This window comes from Thermobia domestica, chromosome 7 (genome assembly GCF_964235325.1).
Source record: "Thermobia domestica chromosome 7, izTheDome1.hap1.1, whole genome shotgun sequence".
In the NCBI taxonomy this organism is placed as follows: Eukaryota; Metazoa; Arthropoda; class Insecta; order Zygentoma; family Lepismatidae; genus Thermobia; species Thermobia domestica.
Genome location: NC_137460.1, coordinates 83,086,136 through 83,110,722, shown reverse-complemented (window position 1 = coordinate 83,110,722; position 24,587 = coordinate 83,086,136). Strand labels below are relative to the sequence as shown.

The 24,587-nt window shown below is 36.5% G+C and overlaps 1 protein-coding gene across 6 annotated transcripts in view; it reads left to right on the top strand.

Annotated features, from left to right (window-relative positions):
• The window catches only part of Abl (tyrosine-protein kinase Abl), a 155,297-nt gene that overhangs the window by 59,857 nt on the left and 70,853 nt on the right, over positions 1-24,587 (top strand). For 4 of the 6 annotated variants that reach the window (XM_081764960.1, XM_081764958.1, XM_081764959.1 and 1 more), the window contains exon 2: positions 21,928-22,164. The exons of 1 other annotated variant lie outside the window; for it this stretch is intronic. In XM_081764960.1, coding sequence (XP_081621086.1) covers positions 21,928-22,164 — 237 coding nt within the window. Of the gene's footprint in view, positions 1-7,906; positions 8,081-21,927; positions 22,165-24,587 lie in introns of those variants that run through there. One more of the 6 variants, XM_081764961.1, reaches the window with a different exon arrangement.

Genomic DNA, 24,587 nt, shown 5'->3' with positions numbered 1-24,587 from the left:
TCACACTGAAAGTGATTTGTATCAGATTGTAGACTTTTCTTGGGAGAATCAAGTGCTTTCACGTTAAGGTATTCAACAACATTCAACATGAGACCTTTATAAAGTTCTGAATGCACTGAATGAATTAAAAAAAAAGCTTAGCCTGAGATAGTTATAGAACAAATTAATGTATGGATTATGCTTATAGCCTATTCGAAGTAAAATATGCGGTTTTGTAATTTAGAAAATACTTTCCGCAAATAGTGTTCTCGTGGTCTCGGCGACACCGAGAGACATTATCACTCATACGTTTGACGGATTTAAGGCCATAGGTGCCGGTACTAGTAGTAAATATATAAATACATTAGTAAAACTATTAGTATTATTTCTTACGTTTGATATAAAACACAAGTATTCTTCAGTAAAATTTGGTTTTCCAACATCAGTTTAGTTCAGTCATTTGTTGCTACCAGTGTTGGGCAAATTTCAATTGAATTAACAATTAATCTGTCAATTTATTGTTAATTGCAATTAACAATTGAAGTAAGTAATGGTTAATTGTTAATTGCAGTTGGCCATTAATAATGGAGAATCAATTGCAATTAATCAATTGATTGAAAGTAATTGCAGTGGAAAGTAATTGCAATTGAATTCAATCATTCAATTGCAATTGAAATTAATTGGCAATTAATTCAATTGCAATTGATTTCCACAGCAATTACTTTCAATTGATTGATCAATTGCAATTGATTTTCACTGATTAATTTTCAAACTGTAGTTCAGAGAGAGCGTGGGGCAATGAAAACTTTAACCACGACCAATTGACTCACCACCCATCATGACCCACAACTCACCTTGACCCACTCTGACCCACCACCCACCATGATCCACTCTCACCCACTGTGACCCACAGACCCACCAAAACTTATTGTCATCTACTCTGACCCATGATTCACGCCCTCTTCTCTACTGACTAAAGACTTTAAACTTGTAATAAAACAAGCGTATGAAATTATCACTCATCGGAGTTTGAATTTCTACGATCAATCGCTCAAGCACCACTCTATTACAATAAGGGCGGATCTGACCTTTCTAATATAAATAAAATAAAGAGTTTGTTCGTGTCTGTCTGTCTATCTTTGTGTGGCCTGTGGACCAGACGAGTGGACCGAAACGTTTCAAAATTTGGTCACGGGTACTTGGTCTAGGCCCCAGATCAAGACGAAGAGTTTTTTTTTTTTTTAATTTCGAACTAGGGGGTCTCAGGGGGACGTTTACCGGGACCGGCCTGGAGACCAGACAAGTTGACCGAGAGTTACCAAATTTTGGTCAAAGATACCTTGGTCCAGGTCCCACACCAAGGCGAAGCGTTTTTGACAAAATGCGAACCAGGGAGTCTCAGGGGAGCGTTTATCCGGACATGTAAAAGTAGTAAAAAATACCGATATCAATGTCGATTTCATAGTTTTCGCGGTCGCTAAGATCAATGGTAAAACTCCGATCGCATTAACTTCCAAATTCACCCTAGTCTGCTGCGGGCCGTAAGTCAACAGGGGGGGAAGGGGACTGAACGTAAAAGTAATCTAAAATGACTTATATTAGTGTCAAATCCATAGTTTTCGCGGTTGCTGAGATCAATGGTGACACTACTATTAGCGATGACTTTCAAATTCATCCACCGTTGTATGCGGGCCTTGGGTCACTAGAGGGGGGAGTTCCGAGACATGTAAAAATAATCGAAAGGGTCGCTGAGCTCAATGGTGAATCTCAAGACCGCGTTTACTTTCACATTTAGTCCCCATCAGCTAAGGAACGGGAGCATTATAAAGGGTATCGCGAGACATGTAAAAATAATACACAATGACCGATATTAGTGTCAAATCCGTAGTTTTCGCGGTCGCTGAGATCAATGATGATACTTTCATTAGCGATGATTGTCAAATTTAGCCACCACTGTATGCGGGCCGGGAGTCACCGGGAGTGGGAAATTGCGAGACATGTAAAAATAATGGAAAATGACGATATGAGAGTCAAATCCATAGTTTTCGCTATCGCTGAGATGAATGGTGATACTTCCACAGGCGTTGACTTCCAGATACAGCCCCCATCGGCTGCGGGCCAGAGGCGTTGTTTTTTCAAAATTGGAACCAGAGGACCATAGGGGCTTTTACCAGGATATGTAAAAGATAGTTGAAAATGGCATATGTTAGTGTCACATTCATAGTTTTTGCGGTATCGGCTGGGGGTTAGAGGAGATTTTTTCACGATTCGAACCAAGGAGGTCTGAGGGGGCGTTCACCGGAACATGTAAAAGTAGTAGAAAATGAACAATATTTGTGTCGAATCCATATTTATCGGGGTTGCTCAGATGTATAGTGACACCCCCGATAGTGTTTACGTTCAAATTCAGCCCCCAATGAAAACACACGTTGTTGGATATATATTCACACAAAATATATCGAATTTTGGAAATGTTTCTTAATTGTTCTCCCGCTGTTCAGTTTGTTTACATTGATATTTTATCTGACCATTTTGACCCACTTCCGGTGACGCACAAAACGTGGAAATAGGGGAACGAAACGGCACGCAAAATTACTAGTCGATGCGAAAGGAAGGACCTAGAAATTCGGTAGTGGCGGAGCAATGGGTCATTTTCGTCCCACCTTTGAGGCTCATTTTGACCGTCTTCCAGTGACGCACAAAACGTCGAAATAGGCGCACAAAATGGTACGCGATGTGAAATTAACGACCTCGAAATTCGATAGTGGCGGAACTCTTGGTCATTTTCGTTCCATCTTGGAAGCCCATTTTGACCCACTTCCGGTGGCGCACAGAACGTGGAATCGGGAACGAAACGGCACGAAAATTCACTAGTCGATGCGAAAGGAAGGTCCTCGAAATTCGGTAGTGGCGGAGCAATGGGTCATTTTCGTCCCACCTTTGAGACCCATTTTGACCGTCTTCCAGTGACGCACAAAACGTCGAAATAGGCGCACAAAATGGCACGCGATGTGAAATTAACGATCTTGAAATTCGATAGTGGCGGAACTCTTGGTCATTTTCGTCCTAACTTGGAAGCCCATTTTGACCCACTTTCGGTGACGCACAAAACGTGACAATACGCGCTCAAAACGGCAAGATACTGGCACTAAACGATGCGAAAGAAGCGACCTCGAAATTCGTTGGTGACGGAACAGTGATTCATTTTCGTCCTACCTTGGTTACCCATTTTAACCCACTTCCTATGACGGACAAAACGTGGAAGTAGACGCACAAAACGGCACAACACGATGTGAAGAAAACGACCTCGAAATTAATTGGTGGAGGAACAGCAATAACTTGTTCCGCCATATTTGAAGCCCCATTTTGACCCACTTCCGGTGACGCACAAAATGTGGGAATAGGCGCATAAAGCGACACAAAAAATGCAATCAAGATGCAAAACAAAGTACCTCGAAATTCGTTGGTGGGGGAACAACTTAATGACGCCGTGAGCACCAATATAAGTATATCATGTAGTTCTTACCATCAAGGCTGAGAACTGTACGGTCCAATTTTTTAGCCGAAATAGAAGCCCAATCGGGATAGTGGTGTCAACCGGCTCGGCTCGTTTCAACTGAGCGTACAGCTTGAGCTGACTTGGTTGGGATGACCCATCGACTGGGCTCAATTGAGCCGATGGTTTGAGCCGGCTCGGTAGAGACGAGTCATCCACTCGGCTCGATTGGAGCCAATGACTCGAACCAGCTCCGTTGAAACGAGTCCATAGGCTGGGTTCGAGTCAGATTAACTAAGCCGATGCCTCAAACCGGCTCGTTGGGGTAAGCAATCAGCTCGGTTCGGTTCAGCTCGTGTGAGCCATCGGCTCGAGCTGGTTCGGTTGGATGAGCTGTTGGCTCGGCTCACTTCTCGGTTCGGCTCGATAAGTGAATGAGCTGTGAGCGAGCCGCTTTAATCGTTGACAACCCTAAACCCGAGTCGAGCAGTTTTGAGCATGTTTGGCTGGAGTCCTATAACTTTTAACAATTTTTAACTCGAGCCCGAATACTTGCTCCTCCTGAACTCAAACCTAGAACCTCGTGACCGATGTCCTTGCCTCCTGAAGATTTCTTGACGACCGAGATCGATAGTCAACTAACTATTCAGATACAAACCGCCTATATTCCATGTTTATACAGGTACACGGTGTTATAAATAGTTATAGTAGTAGTATCGTTGATAATTATATTGTCTATCTAGGATAATTGAAGAGAGTAGTACTTGGAACTACACAAAGGATTTAGCTCGGATTGGCTCGTTTTGGCTCGACTCGATGGAAACTCTATCCGAATTCGAGTCGAGTTGAGGGGAAATTTTTCGAGCCGAGTTCTCGAGTCCAGTTCAAAGATGTCTGCTTCGAGTCGAGTCGAGTTTTAAACAAAACTCGCTCGAACTCATTCCTATTGTAGGCATGACGGGCATATAGAATTCTTTCGAAGAGGATAGATTCATAAACATAATATATTTAAAAAATACTTAGTTTCACGGCTTTCTTCCCAGGGGGCGAAGGGATGGTAGTTATCCAGCATTTCTTATAAGTACCTTATTTGAAATATGTAAAACAGTAACAAGTGATCAACACAATATACTCACATCTTCTTATCTTTAGTTTTAATTGCTGATTTCAATTACAATTAACAATTACAAGTTTCAATTGTAATTAACAATTAAATGTTTCAATTGCCTGGTGACCAATTAACAATTAACGAAAATTTAATTGCAAATTTTATGATTGAAATCAATTGCAATTAATTTTCAGAGCAATTACTTTCAATTGATTGATCAATTGCAATTGATTTCAATTGATTTTGCCCAACACTGGTTGCTACTCTCCAAATAAGCATTCTATAGAGTCAACACAAGCAGTAACGTAAAAATTCTTCTCAAATTTAAGAAGCTTAATGCTCGGAGTTCCAAAGACTATGTAACGCTTACTATTTCAAGTGCTGAATTCAAATTTCCGTACTAGTGGAAGTTTCGATGTTCAGTAAAGAAACCTGCATTTTCGGGGGGAGGGGGTATCTGCCTGGTGAAAGAAGCGCTCGGGAAATTCCCGCAATTGAACGCAGAAGCATCAGAAATGAATACTTCAACAATAAAACTATTTGTTTTACGCTGGAAGATATTTAATTTCATTTAAGACATTTTGGAACAATTACTTTATAAAATATGAATTATATTTTTGTTAATTGTTTTAAATTAATTTTCAGGAAAGAACCGTCCTGCAACAAGTGCTCGGCACATTCCCGTAATTGAACGCACAAATTATAGGAAGTGAACTTCAACAGTAAAGCCATTTATTTTATACAACATGAATTGTATCTTTGTTTTAAATTAATAGACCCCTTTTGGTATTCATATTTGGGGAACGTCAATCAGGCTTCTGGATTATTTGATCTACATTTGTTCGTTTGTCTGCCAAGCTCCTTCATGGCTAAGCGGTTACCGTACGCGTCTCCGGCGTGGGCTATCCGGGTTCGATTCCCGGCGGGACAATAAAGTTTAGAGTTGCCAGATCTTACGTATTCCGCTAAGTTTTACGTTTTATCTGAGACGTTTCACTATGTGAAACCATATGTGAATATATTATATCACATAAAATAAAAAAAAAAACTTTTCCTTAGAAAAATCTGGTACACTCCTTATTTGGTGAGAAATTTCAATAGGCTTAATTTTTGCGCGTTCAGAAAACGAATGAAACTCTTGTTTCTTAACATTGGCAGGATTTTCGATTGGCGCCGCCATTTTAAATCGCTGCAAAAACAAGTAGCGTGACCGCACAGCATTGAGACCCGGCTCACACCGAGGTGAAGAAAGGAGTTAACTGCCGCACACGCGTTTTCAGTGGTGGCGGGTCCGCGCCGCGCGCGATGCGCAATTGTTCTTTACTTTCTGGACGGCCTTCGTATTTACAAGAGGCATGGATAACACTTTGACGAAGGAGTAGAGGTTATGGAAATTTCTTGTCATTTTGTTCATTACAAAGTACGATCAAGTCAAGAAGTGCCATTGTATCCTTCATGAATTTGAAACTCAAGAGAGAGGCTAATGCTCAAAGTTCCCCTTTTTTGATAAACACTTATATTTCGTCTTGTTTATGTAAATGCGTTTTTGCATATTTTAATGTCATGTTTCATATATTTTATTAATTTTAAACACACACTATATACGTTGCTGGGCATAAGGAATGCAGTACAAGAGAAACAGGGAGTAGCCTCAAATGTGTCAGACAGATAACTTTACTTGAACATAGGTAATTTCAATTTAAAATATTCTCTGGTTGTATATTTCATTTGTGTTTCGTTTTCACTGAAAGATAAACACAATATTTATTTTCTTAAAAAATTTCTTATTTGTTTTACCGAAGTATGAAAAGTATTATAAAATTAGATTACTACAGATGGCTAGCATTCAAATTTTGGAATGATAGCTAAGAAAATTGTTGCCCATCTGTCTTTTCTTGTACCTTTCATAGGTGAAATATTACCAGTTCAATGTTTGTAATTTTTCAAACTTTTAAATTTTAAATTTTGGACAACTTTGAAAGTCGATGATTCCTGAGTTTAAAAATTTCAATTGACTGTAATTTTTTAAAAGGAATAGTTCCTGTTTTAAGGTAATCTATAACTTTAATTTGCTTGTTCTAGTTAGTCAATATTTTTCGCCATTCACACAGTAATTTTTACCCCATGTTGCGGACGAAATCTATAGTGTACACTTGAAATGTGGAATGCGTTTCTTGGGTACTGCAGATGATTTGAATGCTGTTAGTGAACAACAGTTTCGTCCAATATAGCTTGAAAAGTAGCCCTGGATATTACCAGGGTTCAAATCAATGGGGAATAAAAGGGATTTTCCCTCTCGTTAAGTCATTCCCCTGCTTCTCAAAGAATGTCTTGCGTACGAGGGAAATATTTCTCCTATTTCATATACATCACTGTAACCTTCGATATAATATGGAAAAGTTCTCCCCCTTCGTAAACTAGCCTGATTTTAACGATGGTCATAAGGTATAAAATTACCTGTCAGTAAACGAGTTTGGAATTGCGTGCTGAGCAGAGGCGTCGCTGTAGAAGTGCGTATGTCACAATGAGTAATAGTAGCGTAGAGGAGGTTTAGCGACATAACACAAATTTTGTACAATGCTTCAGGTGATAATTAATTTTTAAATTGAAACATGGCTTGCATATTTTGATCAGATGTACAGTTACAAGCAAAATTGGACCTATACCTACATGTTTTTCGTCAGTAAATTCATAATGAAATTTTATGTAAAAGTTCCTTTAACGTAGAAAGAACATAATTTCCTGTGAAGGACTGTAAAAGTACTGTGTTTAATTTTCTCCATTCTTTTAGTCGTTATTGATAAAACAACATGACAGGGTATGCATAAGTATTTTCACTGGTGACTGCATACAGACTTACGTAACTTGCTTTTTCTTAAAGGACGATGATAAAATCTGAAACAAATGCTGAACCTCCAAATAAATAGGGTAGTAATTTGTCTGGATAGAGCGACTCTAGTGATAACAATCTTTTGGTACACCCTGTGTGTGTGAATATATAGTGCTAAAGATGAGCCTACTGAACAAGTGATAGAATGTTAAACAGCACACTTTCCAAATGCGAATTGAATAAATAAATCTTTTTTTTATTTATTTTTTTACTCTCAGCTGTGTTTTTCTTTCAATTTGGCGAAAGCGAGAGGATACGGAGTGTATAACATGAAGAGCCAAGATAGGTGAATATGTGATTGGTGAAGGAAGTAGCATCCTGTTCATAAAACGACCTTCGCTCAGGTCGAGAGAGAAAGCTACTTCCCTTCGGAAAGAAATCGTTGACAGACAACTTTGAATTGATGCACTTGAATGACCTAAATGTAGTGCCTGTGCCTCGATGAAAGCTCTGCGCTGCTGTGAACTTGTAGTTTGGATTGTAATATTTCGTTCGTTACCTCCCGTGTCATTGAATTATGTATTTTCTTGTGTGGAACGTTTAATGTGTGTAATCCAAACGAAATGGACGTGTGCAAATTAGCAAGTATCAGCTGTCATGATGAAAGGTTTGTTATAATCAATTTTACATTCTGTTTTGGGAGTGTTTGGAATGAAATTATGTATAACGTGCTTTTTAAAAATGTTTTTGTATACTTGGTATTGAATTACCATAGATTTTATATTTAAAGGTATGTAACCGAGTTCATGTTCTATATTAAAATGCTACATTTATATGTTTGTGGCCAACCACAAGCTCTAGAAACGTGCCGTTTTCCGTTTTCGGTGTTCGATTCCAATTTTTGTGTCGATATGTCAGTTCTCATTCATTTATTCAACGTTTTATGGGTCGTTTTGAGTCTATAAGATTAACATTGTCGCTAGGGCGTTGCTAAGGTTAATATCCTTGCGTTAGGCAGCCTGTAGAAAAGCTACATGCAGCGGGTTGACGGGCATTGCAGGCGCTTTGCTTTGAACTGAATTACAAATATATTACATGCTGCCAATTTCAAAGGCCTGTAGAGCTACAATGAGGCGTATCGTAGGCCTATATGAATTTATGCAAAAAAAAAAAAAAAAAAAATCCATTTGACGTCATCTATCACTTGCTATAAACTCGCGCCAAACTGTGGCGTGTATATGTTTGTCTACAGCAGTTCACTTCCTTTGTGAACCCTCCCGTCCTTCATTTGTGTCTGTAAAGGGATATATACAGGTATAGTGAGGAAGTGGAAGAGTGATTCATGTTCATATTAGAATGATGCGCTTGTAGATACCGCAGGTTTAGCTAGTAAGATAAAATTTAAAAATCTTTGTTTATTCAGAAGAGTATGTATGGATTGATGTCGACCTTTTAAATGAAAAGTCGATGCCAGCATTATTTCAGTTGTAGAACATTCCTTTGATTATCAGTTACCATACAATATATTGTGAATATAGACAATATCTGTTTATCTTGAAAATGTAGCATGTGTTAACTGACTTAGAACGAGGTATCATTAGTCTAAGATACTAAACCAGTTGGTATGTGCGAGGGGAGAACTTTAATACTTTGCAGATTATGCTTCTAAATACTTTGCAGATTATGCTTCTAAATAGTTTTTATCTTTTAGCAAGAATTAACTATTTTATTCTCTGTGATAGCCCTATGCTATCATTTTTTCTGTAGTGTACCTGCATCTTGGACTCAGCTGACGAACGTTGCACTCTAATCCTGTTGGACAGCAATCCTACCAGATCGATAGGCCATCTCATTTAATTAAAGCTCAGACATGTTTCGCATATACATTTCCCAAAGTTCCATGTGCTAGCCAAGACTTAGTGCAATTTGAATGAAATGTAGTTTACTATGTTTTAATGGAACTATTACAGTCGGCATTCGACGTTCTATCGTAATAACAACCACCGTCTACTTAATTGAGCAGTAAATGAAGAAAATCACCCATCGCAGTACGTTATTGATTTAAAGCGTAACGGAATTATTACCTACGTCATAGAATAACAACACAAATATGTAAAAAATGAGTTAAGACATTACTATTGTTAAAAAAAAAGTTTACCAATTCGTAGTGTTAGAAACATACGTTGCGGATTCGTACTTAGGTTGTAAATATCTGTTATTCATATACTGGTACGTTTCTTTCTTTTTTAAATTTGTATCTTTTTTAATTATTGTAATTTTAAAGATTTCTATTCATTTAGGGCAGTAGTTTCCAACCCTTTTTTGACTGACAACACATTTTACTGAACGCCCGCATCATCACCACATGCTTGTTTTATTATTATTATTATTATTATTATTATTATTAATATTAATAGTTTCAATAATAGTATGAGAATGTAAGTTCTGTGAAGCAACGACTATATATAGTACTGACACGGGAGGGTCCCACAAGTTGTCGCTAAAATCTGATTGCCACATAGCACATCTGATAGAGCATCATGAGAAATGAAAATGAACAAAATTTAAGGTGCTATGGACGAGAGGGATAGGACCTACGGGGCTTCAAAATTTGAATATCCAAAAAATTATATTATGGAATTATGTACGTTTAAAGTAAATAACTTGAAAACCGTTAAAGCAATCAAAACAAAAGTTGCACAAGATGATGAGAACACAATGCCCTATCGAAAACCCATAAACAGTGTTGCCATAGGTGAAGCAGTGTTGCCAACTCAACATAAAATATTTTGTTTGAAATAGCACCATATACAAGTGTGCACAGATTTGAAATGCACTATTATCACTAAACATAACCGTGAATTGTAGTGGTACAGTGTTGCACACTATTGGAGCTACATGTGTTGAAAATATACAATAGAAAAGTCTGATATGTGGCAACAGAGGATAATAAAGAAATGCACTAGAAACAAGTGAGGATTTTGCATTATACTTCTGCAAAATCCCCGATGAATAAGCAGACAAAACACGCGAACTCGAGAAAACAAAATGATACACGCGAGGAAAGAAATACGTGTTTTCTAATTCTGTAAACGGGTTCTCGATTATCTTATCAATATTTGGAAGAGTACTTTCTCGGTTTCTGTCTTTCGTGATACGTGACATATTCTTTTATTGCCTCTCCTACATACCATATGATTATGTTCTTACACTGTAATATTGCCATATTCACATTAGAAATATAATTATTTTATTACTATCTCATTCCGTTTCTAGTCGGCCAGGATAGTCGTGTGGTCTAGAAGGATAGACAACCTACATATTAGGCATCGCGGGTTCCAGTCCCGCCTCGGACATTTTGTGTTGTACTTTTCACCGTACATTTCATTGTAATCTTTCTCTTTTATAGTGATTCGGATCCCACTTTACACTCCTATATAGATTCGGAGCTGACACAGGACGTAAAAATGGCATAAATCAATTTCGTGTTTCAAATGCATCAATATTTTATGACGCTGCTGACATTTTGCTATGTTATACTATCTGTGTTATGCATTTGAACCAAATTCGTAGTATGAGACCCAGATTCCTTTATTACCACCTGTTGTCACATATCATACTTGTCCATTGTACATCTTCAACATACGTAGCTCCAATTGTGTGCAACACTGTACCACTATACTTCACTGTTGTTTTTTTTTTTAATGGTAATAGTGCATTTCAAATCGGTGCACACTTGTATATGGTGCTATTTCAAACAACATATTTTATGCTGAGTTGGCAACACTGTTTATAGTTTTCGATAGGACCTTGTGTTCTCATTGTATTGTGCAACTTTTGTTTTGATTGCTTTAACGGTTTTCAAGTTATTTACTTTAAACGTACATAATCCCATGATATAATTTTTTGGATATTCAAATTTTGAATCCCTGTAGCTCCTATCCTTCTGGTCCATAGAACCTTAAATTTTGCTCATTTTCATTTCTCATGATGCTCTACCAGATGTGCTATGTGGCAATCAGATTTTAACAAGAACTTCTGGGACCCTCCCGTGTGAGCAGCGCTAGACGCGTTGGCTGGTACAGTTTGTCTCAAAATTGATTTTAACAAATTGTCAAATGCTTCATGATTTTTAAATTCTAAAATTTTGCAACACACCGTATTGGACTGAGTAACACACAAGTGTTTTCCGACACAGCGGTTGCGACATTCAAATTTGAAGCTGTTTACATATAAGAAAACTAATATGTTTTTGAAATAATTATGTCAAAATCAGCATTTTGAAACAACCAAGAGAGGTTGAAATTTGGCTTCTGAATCCTTATTGAAATATCAGTCAGTTGAGTATCCAGGTAAACCAACAATATTAGAATTGGTTTTCTTCTTCTTCTTCTTCTTCTTCTTCTTATTATTATTATTATTATTATTATTATTATTATTATTATTATTATTATTATTATTATTATTATTATTATTATTATTATTATTAAGCTTTCCACGCTGGTCTAGTGGCTAACACGTGTGGCTTTGGTAATTTTTTCCGTGTTCGATCTCCAGTGCGAGAGCCAAAAAATTATCATCACAATCATTCACTTTCATTAATCATCAATCTCCTTTAGTATAACGGGTATAATCGTGGTTCGTTCAAGTAAGTAATGTAATTTCATTTGTTTATATAAAATAATGAAGATGGGTTTATTGAATTAACAAACACATTTTCAAATATAACGCACTGTGGCTGAGTAGTTAGAGTGCTTACCTCTGACATTGAAGGTTCTTGCTTCGATCCGACGTCATGACAGTTTATAATGGATGAAATGTGGGTTTTCTTGAAGTTCTGTTTTCCTTCCTCATTATCATTCCATCAGTTCTGTAATCATTCACATTTCCATTAATCATCCGTCTTCTTTAGCGAACAACGAGTAACCCAGAGACGTCAATGTTCAGAGTTCATGTCTTTTTCAAGTGGCTTAACAATAATAATTAATGTTTCTGTTTCGTAATTTACGAGGGATTGTCCTGAATGTGAAAAACCCGTTTGTAAACTTCTTATTTGTTATTTTGACAGAAAATACTTACTGTGGGCAATATGGTGACGAGTTCTTGATGAGTACTGTCAAAATCAGCTATTTACATCGAGATCATTGTAAAAAGCAGTAGTACTTACTTCTAGTATTCTATTTCGGCCGAACTTCTTCAATTGCATGTAGCATTCGTAAAAAAAAAAAAAAAAAAAAAAAAAAAAAAAAAAAAAAACTGTAATATTACTGTGAATAACAACGAAAGTGAAAGTAGAAATTTATCTGAAAAACGTCATAAAACAGATATCAAAATATACTTTCATTTTTTGTGTGCTTCAAGCTTACGTTATCTTCTTAACAACAAAATTACATGAGATGTGGACTTATAGTTCAACATGATATTCGAACCGTGGTGTTTAATTTGAAACTAAACCCGAGTATGCCGCACAAAGATGAGGATATTATTCGTTTGGACACGAGAAATGAAAAGTATTCTGTTTTGATTTATCAGTTTACGAATTCAGCTTTTATTATCGAACATTCTGTATCCTGTTGCAAACTAGAAATTTCCCATACACTTGAATCACCCGTCAAAATTCGATATGTTTTCATGCAAGAATTCTATTTAATGTCGATTTTATCAATTGTAATCTTCCTCTTTTCCTTCCTGTACGCCTTTAATACATGCTACTCAAAATTGTGGCTATATAGTTCGCGTACTCGCCTCCGAAGCGTGAGACGCGAGTTCGATTCCCGGTCGGATCTTATGTGGTTTGGATCCCACGTTAAGCTGTAGACACATCTCTCATATAACTTTGATGCTGAAAGAGGCACTATCAACCCAATCCAACTAATTAAATCAAAGTAAGATTTCTTCTTAAATAGTAGGCTAAAGAGATTATTATTATTATTATTATTATTATTATTATTATTATTATTATTATGTTATTGTTGAAATGAGCTTCTACCATTCGACTTTACCAGCAGTTGTCTGTGTGTTTCTCTATTGCATGACAACTCTCGTAAAATCTATCCGATTTTAATGAACTAGGGTTGTGGTTTCCTCCAGTATTAGGAAATAATCTTGTTGGTTGGAGTAAAAATCCATCAAGAATATGAGAGTAAAATGAACTCCATTTTGTAAGTCTGCTCATGTACAATCCGCGGCAAAAAACCTGCAACATGAGCATATAAGTTTATTGTGAAATGACGAAGTCTTTTGCTCCAAAATAAGTATGCACGGGAGGAGGCCGAGGTTTATCCAGGAGTGATTCGTTCCACTTAGACGTTATGTTCATTCCCTTCGCTGTTAGGCGTAGTTTCGCAATAAACTTACATCCTCATGTTGCAGATTTTTTGCCGCGAATTGTACAATACAAGAACAAAGTTCTTCAGTATAACGTTTGTAAAATAAATAAAAATAGATTTTGTCTAAATATGTTATATGTTCTCATTGGACTTCCCTCAAGTCTCCATTTCTTTTGCCGGCATACCTCTGGGACGTAAAACTTGAAGATTTCATTTTTTCCATTATTTTTAAGTTGAAATCTGTTGAGAGTGGGAGGATATAGCCCAATTTGAGAAAATATATTCCACAGTTACTTAAAACTTACCATTATAGTTTAAGGTTGAGGTTGGGTAGAGGTAAAGGGATGAATTTACTCCATCTTTTAAAAAAATCAGAGCTCCATAAGTATCTAGGCATTACCAAATTTTCATGAAATTCAATTTTTAAAAATTATTCAATGCAGCACGGTATGTTTTCTTTCAGACTTTCTAGAAATTCGCATTTCTTGGGGTTGAAATTAGTCAAGAACAATGAGGTGAGATTACCTCAGTTTTAAAATTGATGTTCCTCCATAAATTTTGTAAAAAATTCCCACTTCATGAAACATATCGTATTATTTGTCTACGACTTGGACTGTTATAGTTTTTGTTGAAATTAGTGAGAGGCAGAGGCAAAATTACATCTTAATATTCTACAATATTAACGTTTAACGGAAAAACAAAATGTTCAAATATAAGATATACACCCATTAATAGTTCTCATTGAGCTGAACAAAATGGTACGGTTATGTGCAAATCCTCATGCGTAGTTTTTGAGAAAATCTAGACAAACGAACTTAAACCTAAAAATTGATGGTGTACGATAAACACACTATCTTTTAAGGTGAAATTGATACTGAAAAATACAACAGGGGAGTCCATTTTTTAGATCCTGGCGTAAGCATACGGGAGCTTATAGTTTTATTGTTGGTGTGTAGAGAGTACTTTATTTCTTGGTAACTACTGCCGGATCTGAACCAAATTTGGTGGCCAAATAGCCCATAGCCAAATAAATAAAAAATGCTTTATTTGGTAGACGGTCTCGGCCATGAACAAGCTCGTCTCGGTTTGACTCGCCTTTCATTGTGATACTTTATTTCTCGGTAACTGCTGACCAGAATGAAATTCGGTGAGCAAGTAGCCCATTGTCTAAGAAATAAAGATCGCTATATTTGGTATTCGGGCTCGGACAGGAACAGGTTCTACTTGGCTCAGCTCGCCTTGTATGTGGTACTTTATTTCTCGGTAACCACTGGCCAAATCTAAACCAAATTTGCTAGGCAAGTACCCCGTAGCCAAATAAATGAAAATGCTATATTTAGTGGCTGGGCTCGTTTCGCCTAGTATATGGTACTTTTTTTTCTCCGTAATGCTGGCGGATCTGAACAAAATTTGATTAGCAATTAGCCTGTGGTCTAGGGAATAAACGTTGCTATATTTTGTGGGCGGGCTTGGCTACGGACAGAGTTGGCTTGGCTTTCATAAGGTACGTTATTTCTCGGTACTACTGGCCAGATGTGAATAAAATTCGAGGGGCAGGTAGCCCATCGCTTAGGAACTAAAGATCGTTATAGGTCTATTTGGTGGCCAGGCTTGGCTAGGGACATGCTCAGATTAACAACAGAGGCTGTGTTCCACAGCTTTGCACACCGAGAGCTTCTCAGTTCGGATCACCTCGGCATTTATGTTTGAGGGCTACTTTTCCTTTCAGAGAATCACTGGCGATCTATTTATCTGTTCAGTAGTCCGCAAGAGGAAATCATAAATTAATAGCAACGATCGATACAGACCATTACAGGCTACTTCTCACAGGTTGTCGGTCAACAACTAGTACAATGATTCTCACCCTTTCGTTCGTAGCGCCCCTTTCTAGCCATACACAGAAGCTTGGACGAATAGTCTAAGAACCAGAAAAATGCTTAAATTCTTAAGGAATCTAGCGAAGCTCATCCCCACTTTATATATATAAGCCGAGGTGATCCGAACTGAGAAGCTCTCGGTGTGCAAAGCTAGACAAATAAAAATATTAAAATCATAGGAACAGACCGAGATAGTATCTACACCATGTTATTAAATAAGCTAATAACCGTTTCCAATGTGTTCTTATAGACTGGAAATTTGGGTGCGCAGTTTGTCATAACTGCTGGGGACCCAAATTTATATACTATACGAAGGGTGTTGAAAAGAGTTTTGTAGATACTATATTTATAATCATTTTCTATATTTTTTGGTATTTTCCACTGTCTTTATTTATTTATTTATTAAGTGGCGGTGAGCTTAGGGAAACCTTAATATCATTCATGAAAAATATATAAAGTGAAAGGAAAATAATTTTTTTCTATAATTTCTCTTATATTAGCCATCTTTTCCTTTACATTTCCTTTATGATATCCCTTCCATCAAACGCTCACTAAATAGTGTATCGCCCCTTCGGAAACGAAAAGCCCACATCAAATACCACTGAACTAATACACCGCAGTCGACGTATTTGTCACATCTGGTATACAGTATGATTAATAAATGTAACCCAAAATTGTGGTAGAGCCTTTCTGTTTCAAGTGTGTTCTCGGAAAATATGTGAAACATACTTCGGCCCCATCTCCGCCATCCTTTTACGGGGGAAACCCTCCCTTTGCTAGTAGTGGAAGTAGTGAATGACATCAGCTGTGTTGCCAATTTGTCATTCAGCCATGTGGTCTTGGCGAGTGAAGATCGTAGGCTACTTAGAATGGCGAACAAGACGGTATACAGCGAAGTCCGTGAAATAATTCAGTATGGCAATCCTATTCGCAACTATTGAAGGATATCGGCCATAGAAACTTGCCCTTCCTCTTTCGAGGTGGAGACAGCAGCGCCAACAGGGCACACTTAAAATCGAAAGACTCGAACTCTTAAATTTTAATTTCTGTTTAACCTAATATTTTCGAAAAATAAGATATGCAAGTATCAGTAAATCATATTAAGTTGAAAGAAATTACTTCATTTTGAAAGTAAATTTTCATAACTAACTTTTATGACGTTAAAAAGTACGTCGTTCTGTGCTAAACTGATGCAGTGGATATTCTCTTGAAATAGCTCATTTATTTATACTTGTACTGTATATGAAAAGTATACATCGTTAAGTAGCAGACCGTGATTTGTCGTAACGGTGACACACATACTGCTTTTTTTTTTTTTTTTTTTTTTTTTTTAAATACCTATAACTTCCCTGGAAATCATGAACATTTTCGTGAAACACCTAGTATGATCCTAATATGATCTAGTGTTTGGGGTTGAAATCACTCAGGGTGAAAGAGGTAAATTCATCGCATTATGAAAAAAAAAAAAAAAATTAAATATAACTTTCCTAAATATCTTTATATGTAAATTAAACATGGTGTGTGATTTCATTGAAGCTTCCTAGTATGGTTAGGCCTGATATCAGTCAGGGGCAAAGGGATGAATTGACCTCCAACTTGAAGAATATTCTTCAATATAACTTTCTTAAAATAAATAAACAAAATTTACTTCATTCAAATATGGCTGTAGTTTCCGTGAATCGTTAGCGATGAAATTCAAGATAAGTTGAAAACTTTCAACATCAATAAAATCACGGGGGATGCGGGAGCTCTGTAGTAGAGCGTTCACCTCTGGTGCGTGGAGTTCCTGATTCGATTGCAGCTCGCGCCAAGTGGGCTTTGTGGTGGAGAAACACCGTGTTCGTAGGTTTTGTCGGGATTCTGCCGTTTCTTCCCACTTTATTCATTCGACTATTACTTTCATTTCTTATCACAATTTCCTTTAGCCTAGCCGGCATAATCGTGGGACGTAAAACTCAAAGATTTCATTTCAATAAAATCATTCGCTTGTTTCTACAGTGCGTTGCTGTGCTAGTTTCAAGGTCTTCTGAAGCGAGCGTAAGCTTGCTTTGCTTTTGCAGTCAGAGAAGAAAGTTCTTTACGTGTGATAAAATTTATTTTCGGAATAACGATTTTATGGCTGGAGTGTACAGAAAATTACGTTCTTTATAATTTACTGAAAACTGTACCCAAATTGTTCATCCATTCTGAAGTTATTTAAGTTACTAATTTCTTAAAACGGAAAGAACTTTTGTCGGTGACTGTACCATTTGACTCGTGGTATATATCTGTGTATGCCCGTTGGTTCCTTCTAACTTTTGTAAAATTTATCCGAATTTAATGGAACTTGCCTTTTTTTTTTTTTTTTGCGTAAGAAATAAGCCGATTACTTTAAGGTTTAAATCAGTCAAGAATAAAGGATTTGAAGTTCTAGTATTCTTTCGTAGGTCTTTTCCAAATCAATAAAGATTATATTCAGTGTTTTTTTTTTTTTTATTTTCCTAATGCTTTTCCATAGTTTATCTTAGTATAAAAATTGTGTCTGTTGTGTTATTTGCTGGCATAAATCCAAATTGTTCTATAGATATTTCTTCTTGTATAATCGACCATCTACATTTTCCTCCCAAATTTTCATTAACGTTGATCACTATATGGTTGAAACAGTATTAGGTAAAGAGAAGCGGTTTTCTACAAGCATTTCAAGAATATATTTCATCTCCATACTTGATCTGTCGACAAAAGCCGGAAGTAGTAGAAATCCATTTCCTGCTTTAATATTCAGAAAATATCATCCCATACAAACTAGGGGTGTTCGATAAGGCTGAAGACCTATCGAACTTCGGGAGTGAAAATTTATCGAGTTGTCATCGGTTACTCGAAACCGTTCGAGTATTTGAAATTATCGAAGTTTCGGGTATTATCGAAATTTCGAATATTATCGAAATTTCGAGTATTATCGAAGTTTCGGGTATTATCGAAATTTCGAGTATTATCGAAGTTTCGGGTATTATCGAAATTTCGAGTATTATCGAAGTTTCGGGTATTATCGACATTCCGAGTATTATCGAAGTTTCGGGTATTATCAACATTTCGAGTATTATCGAAGTTTCGGGTATTATCGACATTTCGAGTATTATCGAAATTTTGGGTATTATCAAAAGTAGTGATGAACAGTTCGGTTCCTTCACCTCTCCAATGATTTCTTCTTGCAGCCAAACTAGTCAAACAACTTTTTTCATCTGATAAGTTATTGCAAAGTTGCATTTGTCGAAATCACATGTAAAATTATTTTTCTGCCTTCCCCGTTATTGGCGCAATCGGCAAAGTGACTATTAGTAGACTAATGTTGTCTTGGATTCCAATTCCATTCGGGTGATGCATGTTTTCTCTTCCTCTTTCTCTCTTCTGACAGACTGCTTAAACCTTGTACAGATCTGTGGGGAAAAAACCTTTCCTTCACTACATTGCTAAGGAGAGAAGTTTTAAAATGAACACTCTGCATATATGCAATACATATTATATACAACTATGATAACCTCGAATACATCGTTTCTTTCGAACACTCAGATAATCCCAAACTTTTGTAAATATTCAAGCGACTCGACAAATGCGATCATATTGATATATTTCTGTATTTTCTGCTTTCAAACAATTCGAGATTCTCGAACAGTTCGAGTGTCTCGAAGTTGACTAATGTTTCTTACATTTCGAGTGCCTCGAACACTTCGAGAGTCCCGAACATTTCGGGAGTCTCAATCATTTCGAGAGTCTCGAACATTTCGGGAGTCTCGATCATTTCGAGAGGCTCAAACATTTCGGGAGTCTCGAAAGTTCGATAATTCGATAAAATTAAAATTCTTTATCGATGAAACGGTTTTGAAATTTTATCGAATTGTTATCGATTACTCGATTATCGGAACAGCCCTAATACAAACCAAAGTTTTTCACGTGGTATACACATGACACGGCTACTTGTTGCAAGGGTGCCGGAGAATTTTAAATTAAACAGACAATGTTCCAAAAAATTGAAAAAGATTGAACAACACTGTACCAAAGGAAAAAAAAAAGTGTAAAATGAGAAACATCATTAAGAAAGAATAACAAGAAAATAGAAATTTCCGTTTTCGTAGAAAAGCAAGATATTTAAAATAACTATACTTTTAGAGTTACTTACTACATTCACAAAACTTTAAATGTTTCTTTGTTTTCGTTCTGCTCTGGAACCCACGAAATGCACTTTTGTTTTTATTAAATGAACCATGAATAGAGTGAAGTGTGTATGTTATGACAGAAGTTCAACTTTTTCACCGTGCATTCTTTTTGAACAGAATATTTTTTGACATACGTCCGTATGTATGTGTTTTTACTTTCTTTTGAAGCGAGAATTCTCCCGATCTGCGAATAAAAGGTTTCATTTTCCTCTTAACATGTATCAAAGAGGAAGCTGGTTCATCGCAGTTCATTCTCTCTTATCAGCGAAGCACTATCGCTATGCACTTTGCGTGTAGAGATGGCGTAGAAGAAACTGTCTGATTATTGGCATATTTCGTATGCTAATAGTGTAATCTATACGTTTCTCTTTGTAAGTATAGTGCTACAATTTTCACAATATCCATTCGTAGGCTAAAATCATTCTTCAGTGAATGTGGGAATAGTTTTGCACTGCAGATTCTGCCCTGCCGAATTGAAATAACACTAAATAAAAGGAATGATAATACATATGATAAGGCGAAGAGGATTGGAATATTTCGAAGAGAAATTCACGCATATGACATTCATCCACCAACAAATGTGGATGCTGCGAATGATGTGTCCTTATACATCAGATGCGACTCTTTTCTATGTATCGCACCTCAGCGTTTATAAGTTATGTTAATGTCATTCTGGACCTCTACAGTCGATAAGATGCGTTGATAATTTTTAACGCAGGTGATATGTAGTTACTCGACGTTGTATTCGATGTCGGAACAGAACTACTCTAACCGGGAATCGAAACTGGATTTCCAACACCAAAGAAACAAGTATTTTCATTTAGTCAAGAGAGAGTTCAGCAGTTATTTTTCTCATGAGTCATCTATGAACTAACATTATGCTCTTCAAACATACACCATCGCTTATAGTAATAATTTGTGAGAATAATTTGGAATCTGGATATGCAGGGCGGACCAAAAGTTGTAGTACAGTCACATAACAGAAACGAGATGACAGATTACGTTTTAAAGAAGTGTCTACTTCATATCTTCTCCCGTTTCGTAATGGCGATCGATTCTTTAGGGCCGGTACATTAATCTTTAACTAGGGTTGCAAGAGCTGAAAAATAATATTACTCGTACCCGCTCATAATCCTCAAAACAAATGAGGAATAATTGTATTTTATGTCTTGAAATATATTGTTGAGCCTGACTAAAATAACGGTCAGTTAGTAAAATGCCGGTCAGTTGGCAACCATATCTTTTAACTTGACCTGTGTTCGCACAGCTTGCAGTAGTTGCTCGTTCAAAATGTGATTGCCTCACGAAAAGGACCCTTCAGAAGAAGGATAATGGGATAGGCTCATTAGGACGATGGACCTAGGGCCATCTCTCAGTTACACCTACTGGTAGAGGCATCCTCTCTAGTGAAAAGAAGTTACGGGCATATCAAGTGTCGGCACCAGACTGTTAAAACAAACCCATATCCCTCTCTTGAATCCAGAGTCATCCCATCACAGTCATCCCCACAGTGCCCTGGGTTTGATTACTGGTGGGAGAGCAGTAAAATTTGAATCACGTTACACTTAAATTATGGGTTCATGTCTCATATAACGTCGCTGCTGGAAAGGGACGCTACATTTCAACAAGCAAACTAACGAGGAAACAGCCTTTTAGATATAGAGCTTCGAGATTGATTCATCAGGCACTTTTAACTATTATTTTTCTCACGTCATTATTTACTTGTATTCTTCATTCTCTGAGTGTTCAAACAAAACTTGTTAGAGAAAAAATAATGTGAAGTTTCGGCACGGAAAAATATATTACTGTTTAAGTAATGTATCTTTGAATGAGTTATATTATATGAATATTAGATATTGATTAAATAAGTAATGGGTTTAGGTATTTCCTGCGTGCATCATTTTCGTATTTTAGCTTTCCAGGACGGTAGTTGAATACCAGCAGATGTAGTAGTAGTTCATTGTACTTAAAGATTACTTAAGTCCATAAGAATCTTATCAAGTTTAATTTTATGAACCATTCGCAGCACGTACCTTAATTCCTTATACTTTAAACGAGTAGCATATTTGTACATCGTGGAGGAACTACATGGCGTCTTTTTTCTGTATTTTCCAACAGAGGCACTGCTGCAAAGCCGACCACTGCCACACATCCCGGATATCCCGGACGGAGAGCCGGGGGCTGGGGCATGTTCGGGAGCAGGGCAAGCTCCTGGCACGCCACTTTTACTGGACGGAGCTACCCGGTGGACATCCAAGGAAAATCTTCTTGCCCAGGAGGAAGATGATCCACAGTTATTTGTGGCTTTGTACGATTTCCAGGCGGGCGGCGAAAACCAACTTAGCCTCAAGAAAGGTGAGCTCTTTTTTGATTTGTGTAGAAGTAGTAATTTAGTGAGTCTTTTCATGTTAGTCTCACTAAATTAAGCAAATCAGAACCTTCGACCCATAAGTCGTTTCGTGTTTGCAATAATTGGTTACTTTCAGACAAGAAATTCTTGTAACCTCCATTTTCACACGTTGTAATTCGTCCTCGGAGTTACCAGAAGAAATTTAAATTTACTTAACATAAGAATTAAAGTTTACGACCTGCTGGTATATACGCAAAGACGCAACTTAGCAGATAACCCGTTTGTTCCAGTCAAATTGTGTGATCTAAAGATTTGGATTTTATGTAGAAGTTATATTCAGCCAACATATTTAATGTATGCTCATAGAGAACCTGCGATTTTTCTTCTTTGAGTGACGCACATCAATATTTTCTCTAAATATATTTGAGCAGCTCTCACGTCGTACAGAGTATATATTATAGTATTGGCTAATTGGTGGAAAGTTCTTTCTAATATGTTGGAAAATAAGTTTTTAATTTGGTGAATACGGTTTATTCCAGTTGAGGCATATTGTGATCTTTGTGAGTGTATCGTAATCGTATTTCATATAGAAGAGTAACATCTTGACAAAATATATAACAAAACTTCTACTCTGTAAAGAATGCTTTTTACATTTTGTCTAGGCATGCATTCACTTTGCAATCTAGAGATAGAAACAAAAACAGAAATACGCAATGTAGAAAGGGACGTGTACAGTGGCGCACCCAAAGGAGGTTTGAGAAAGATATTACGGAAAAATAAACATCTGCTATATTAAGATATACTATATATACAAGAATCACACTTGCCCTGAAAGGATTGATATCGAATACTTGAACTCCCTTGAGTAAATTCTAATTACGCCACTGGACATATTTTTTTTTCTTGCTATTATAATTTTACCTATCTTAAAATGTCGTTAAATTAAGAAAAAAGGTAAGGGAATGAGGACTATTTCATGAAATACATTTTAATTAAATTATTTTAAAAGTTAGTGAAAAAATACTAACTGCGTTTGTAAGAGTTTTCCTGAATGGTTTCGACCACTTACACTATGAACTTGCTTACTCACTTAAAGTTCGAATTACTTTATAAACATATTTTGCACTTTTGGTGCAGGGATTCAGAATTGAAATAATACTGTTAAACTGATTTTTTATGTAGAAAAAAATGTTTATCGTAATTTCTTTATGAGAGAACTGAAGCTTTAACAATTCTTGTGCATGCACTAACCATGTGAGAGTCATGTAGACACTAACAACATAAGTCTCTCTCTCTTAAGTTCTCCTTTTTTTCATCGTGTAATTTAAACTATTCAACAAACTAAGTAATAATTAGTGAGAAACGTTTGAATATGTAACCATTAGAATACATTAAAACTCAAATTTTATGGTAATTAACGGTAATACGAGTACAGTGCTGTCATACCTGGTATGTGGCCACACCACAGTAAGAATTCAAGTAAACTTACAAATGCAGTGAACGAATTAGTATTTTCACTTATCTTTCAATAATTTGATTTTAAATGCTTCAATTTGTGTCTTTAAGTAAATATATTTCAATCAGTTTCATCAAGTAACACATCGGATTTTAATAAAACAGAAACGATAGCTTTTAATATAATAGAGACTTCAGTAGTAAATGATATCGTTTATGTGAGTTTCCGTAGTAACTTTTTACATATAAAACATTTTAAAAAGTCATTCGAAAAATAGAACCCTAATCACGTAATTCGTTGCCCTGTTAATCCTGACATTTGTTAGCATGTATTAGATGTGCTGTTAAAATTTACCTAAAGAAAATGTCCAGAAGACAAACATTTCATTTGAAAATTCATGGTTTACTTTGATCTTAGAGGGCTAAATCTGCATAGGTATCTGTGCCAACGTGTGTGTACATTTGCAGTGTAAATTAATATACATATTAGATCGAAAACGAGTTACAATGCACTGTACTTGTATGGAATACAACGAAAGGTGATACTAACAGTATTTTGGTGATGCAAACTGCAAGGGCAATTAACGCTTGTCTGTCTTAATATCGGATATCATCCGTAAAGTTTTGTGATGTTCAACAATGTGCGTTTCTTGCTAATATATATTGAGTAACATATAGTAGCACATGAAAGAATAAATTAATTACTTCCCATATATTCATTTTAAACACACTTACTATCTTTAGCAGATTCGGGGTAAGGTAGGTTTGAATTTGGTAAGGATAGGATTGTCAGTCCGTAGGGTCTTTTTTAACAGTAGTATCTTTAACTGTGAGTGGTTTCTTATTCTACTGTCCCTCGCTGTGATTTCACGTAATTCTCGTAATTTGAATTTTCAGCGTGAGATAGCAGAACTAGGATGTTTTTTGATAAGAAAATGTTGAATTTAGATTGACAATTATATCGTTACCAATA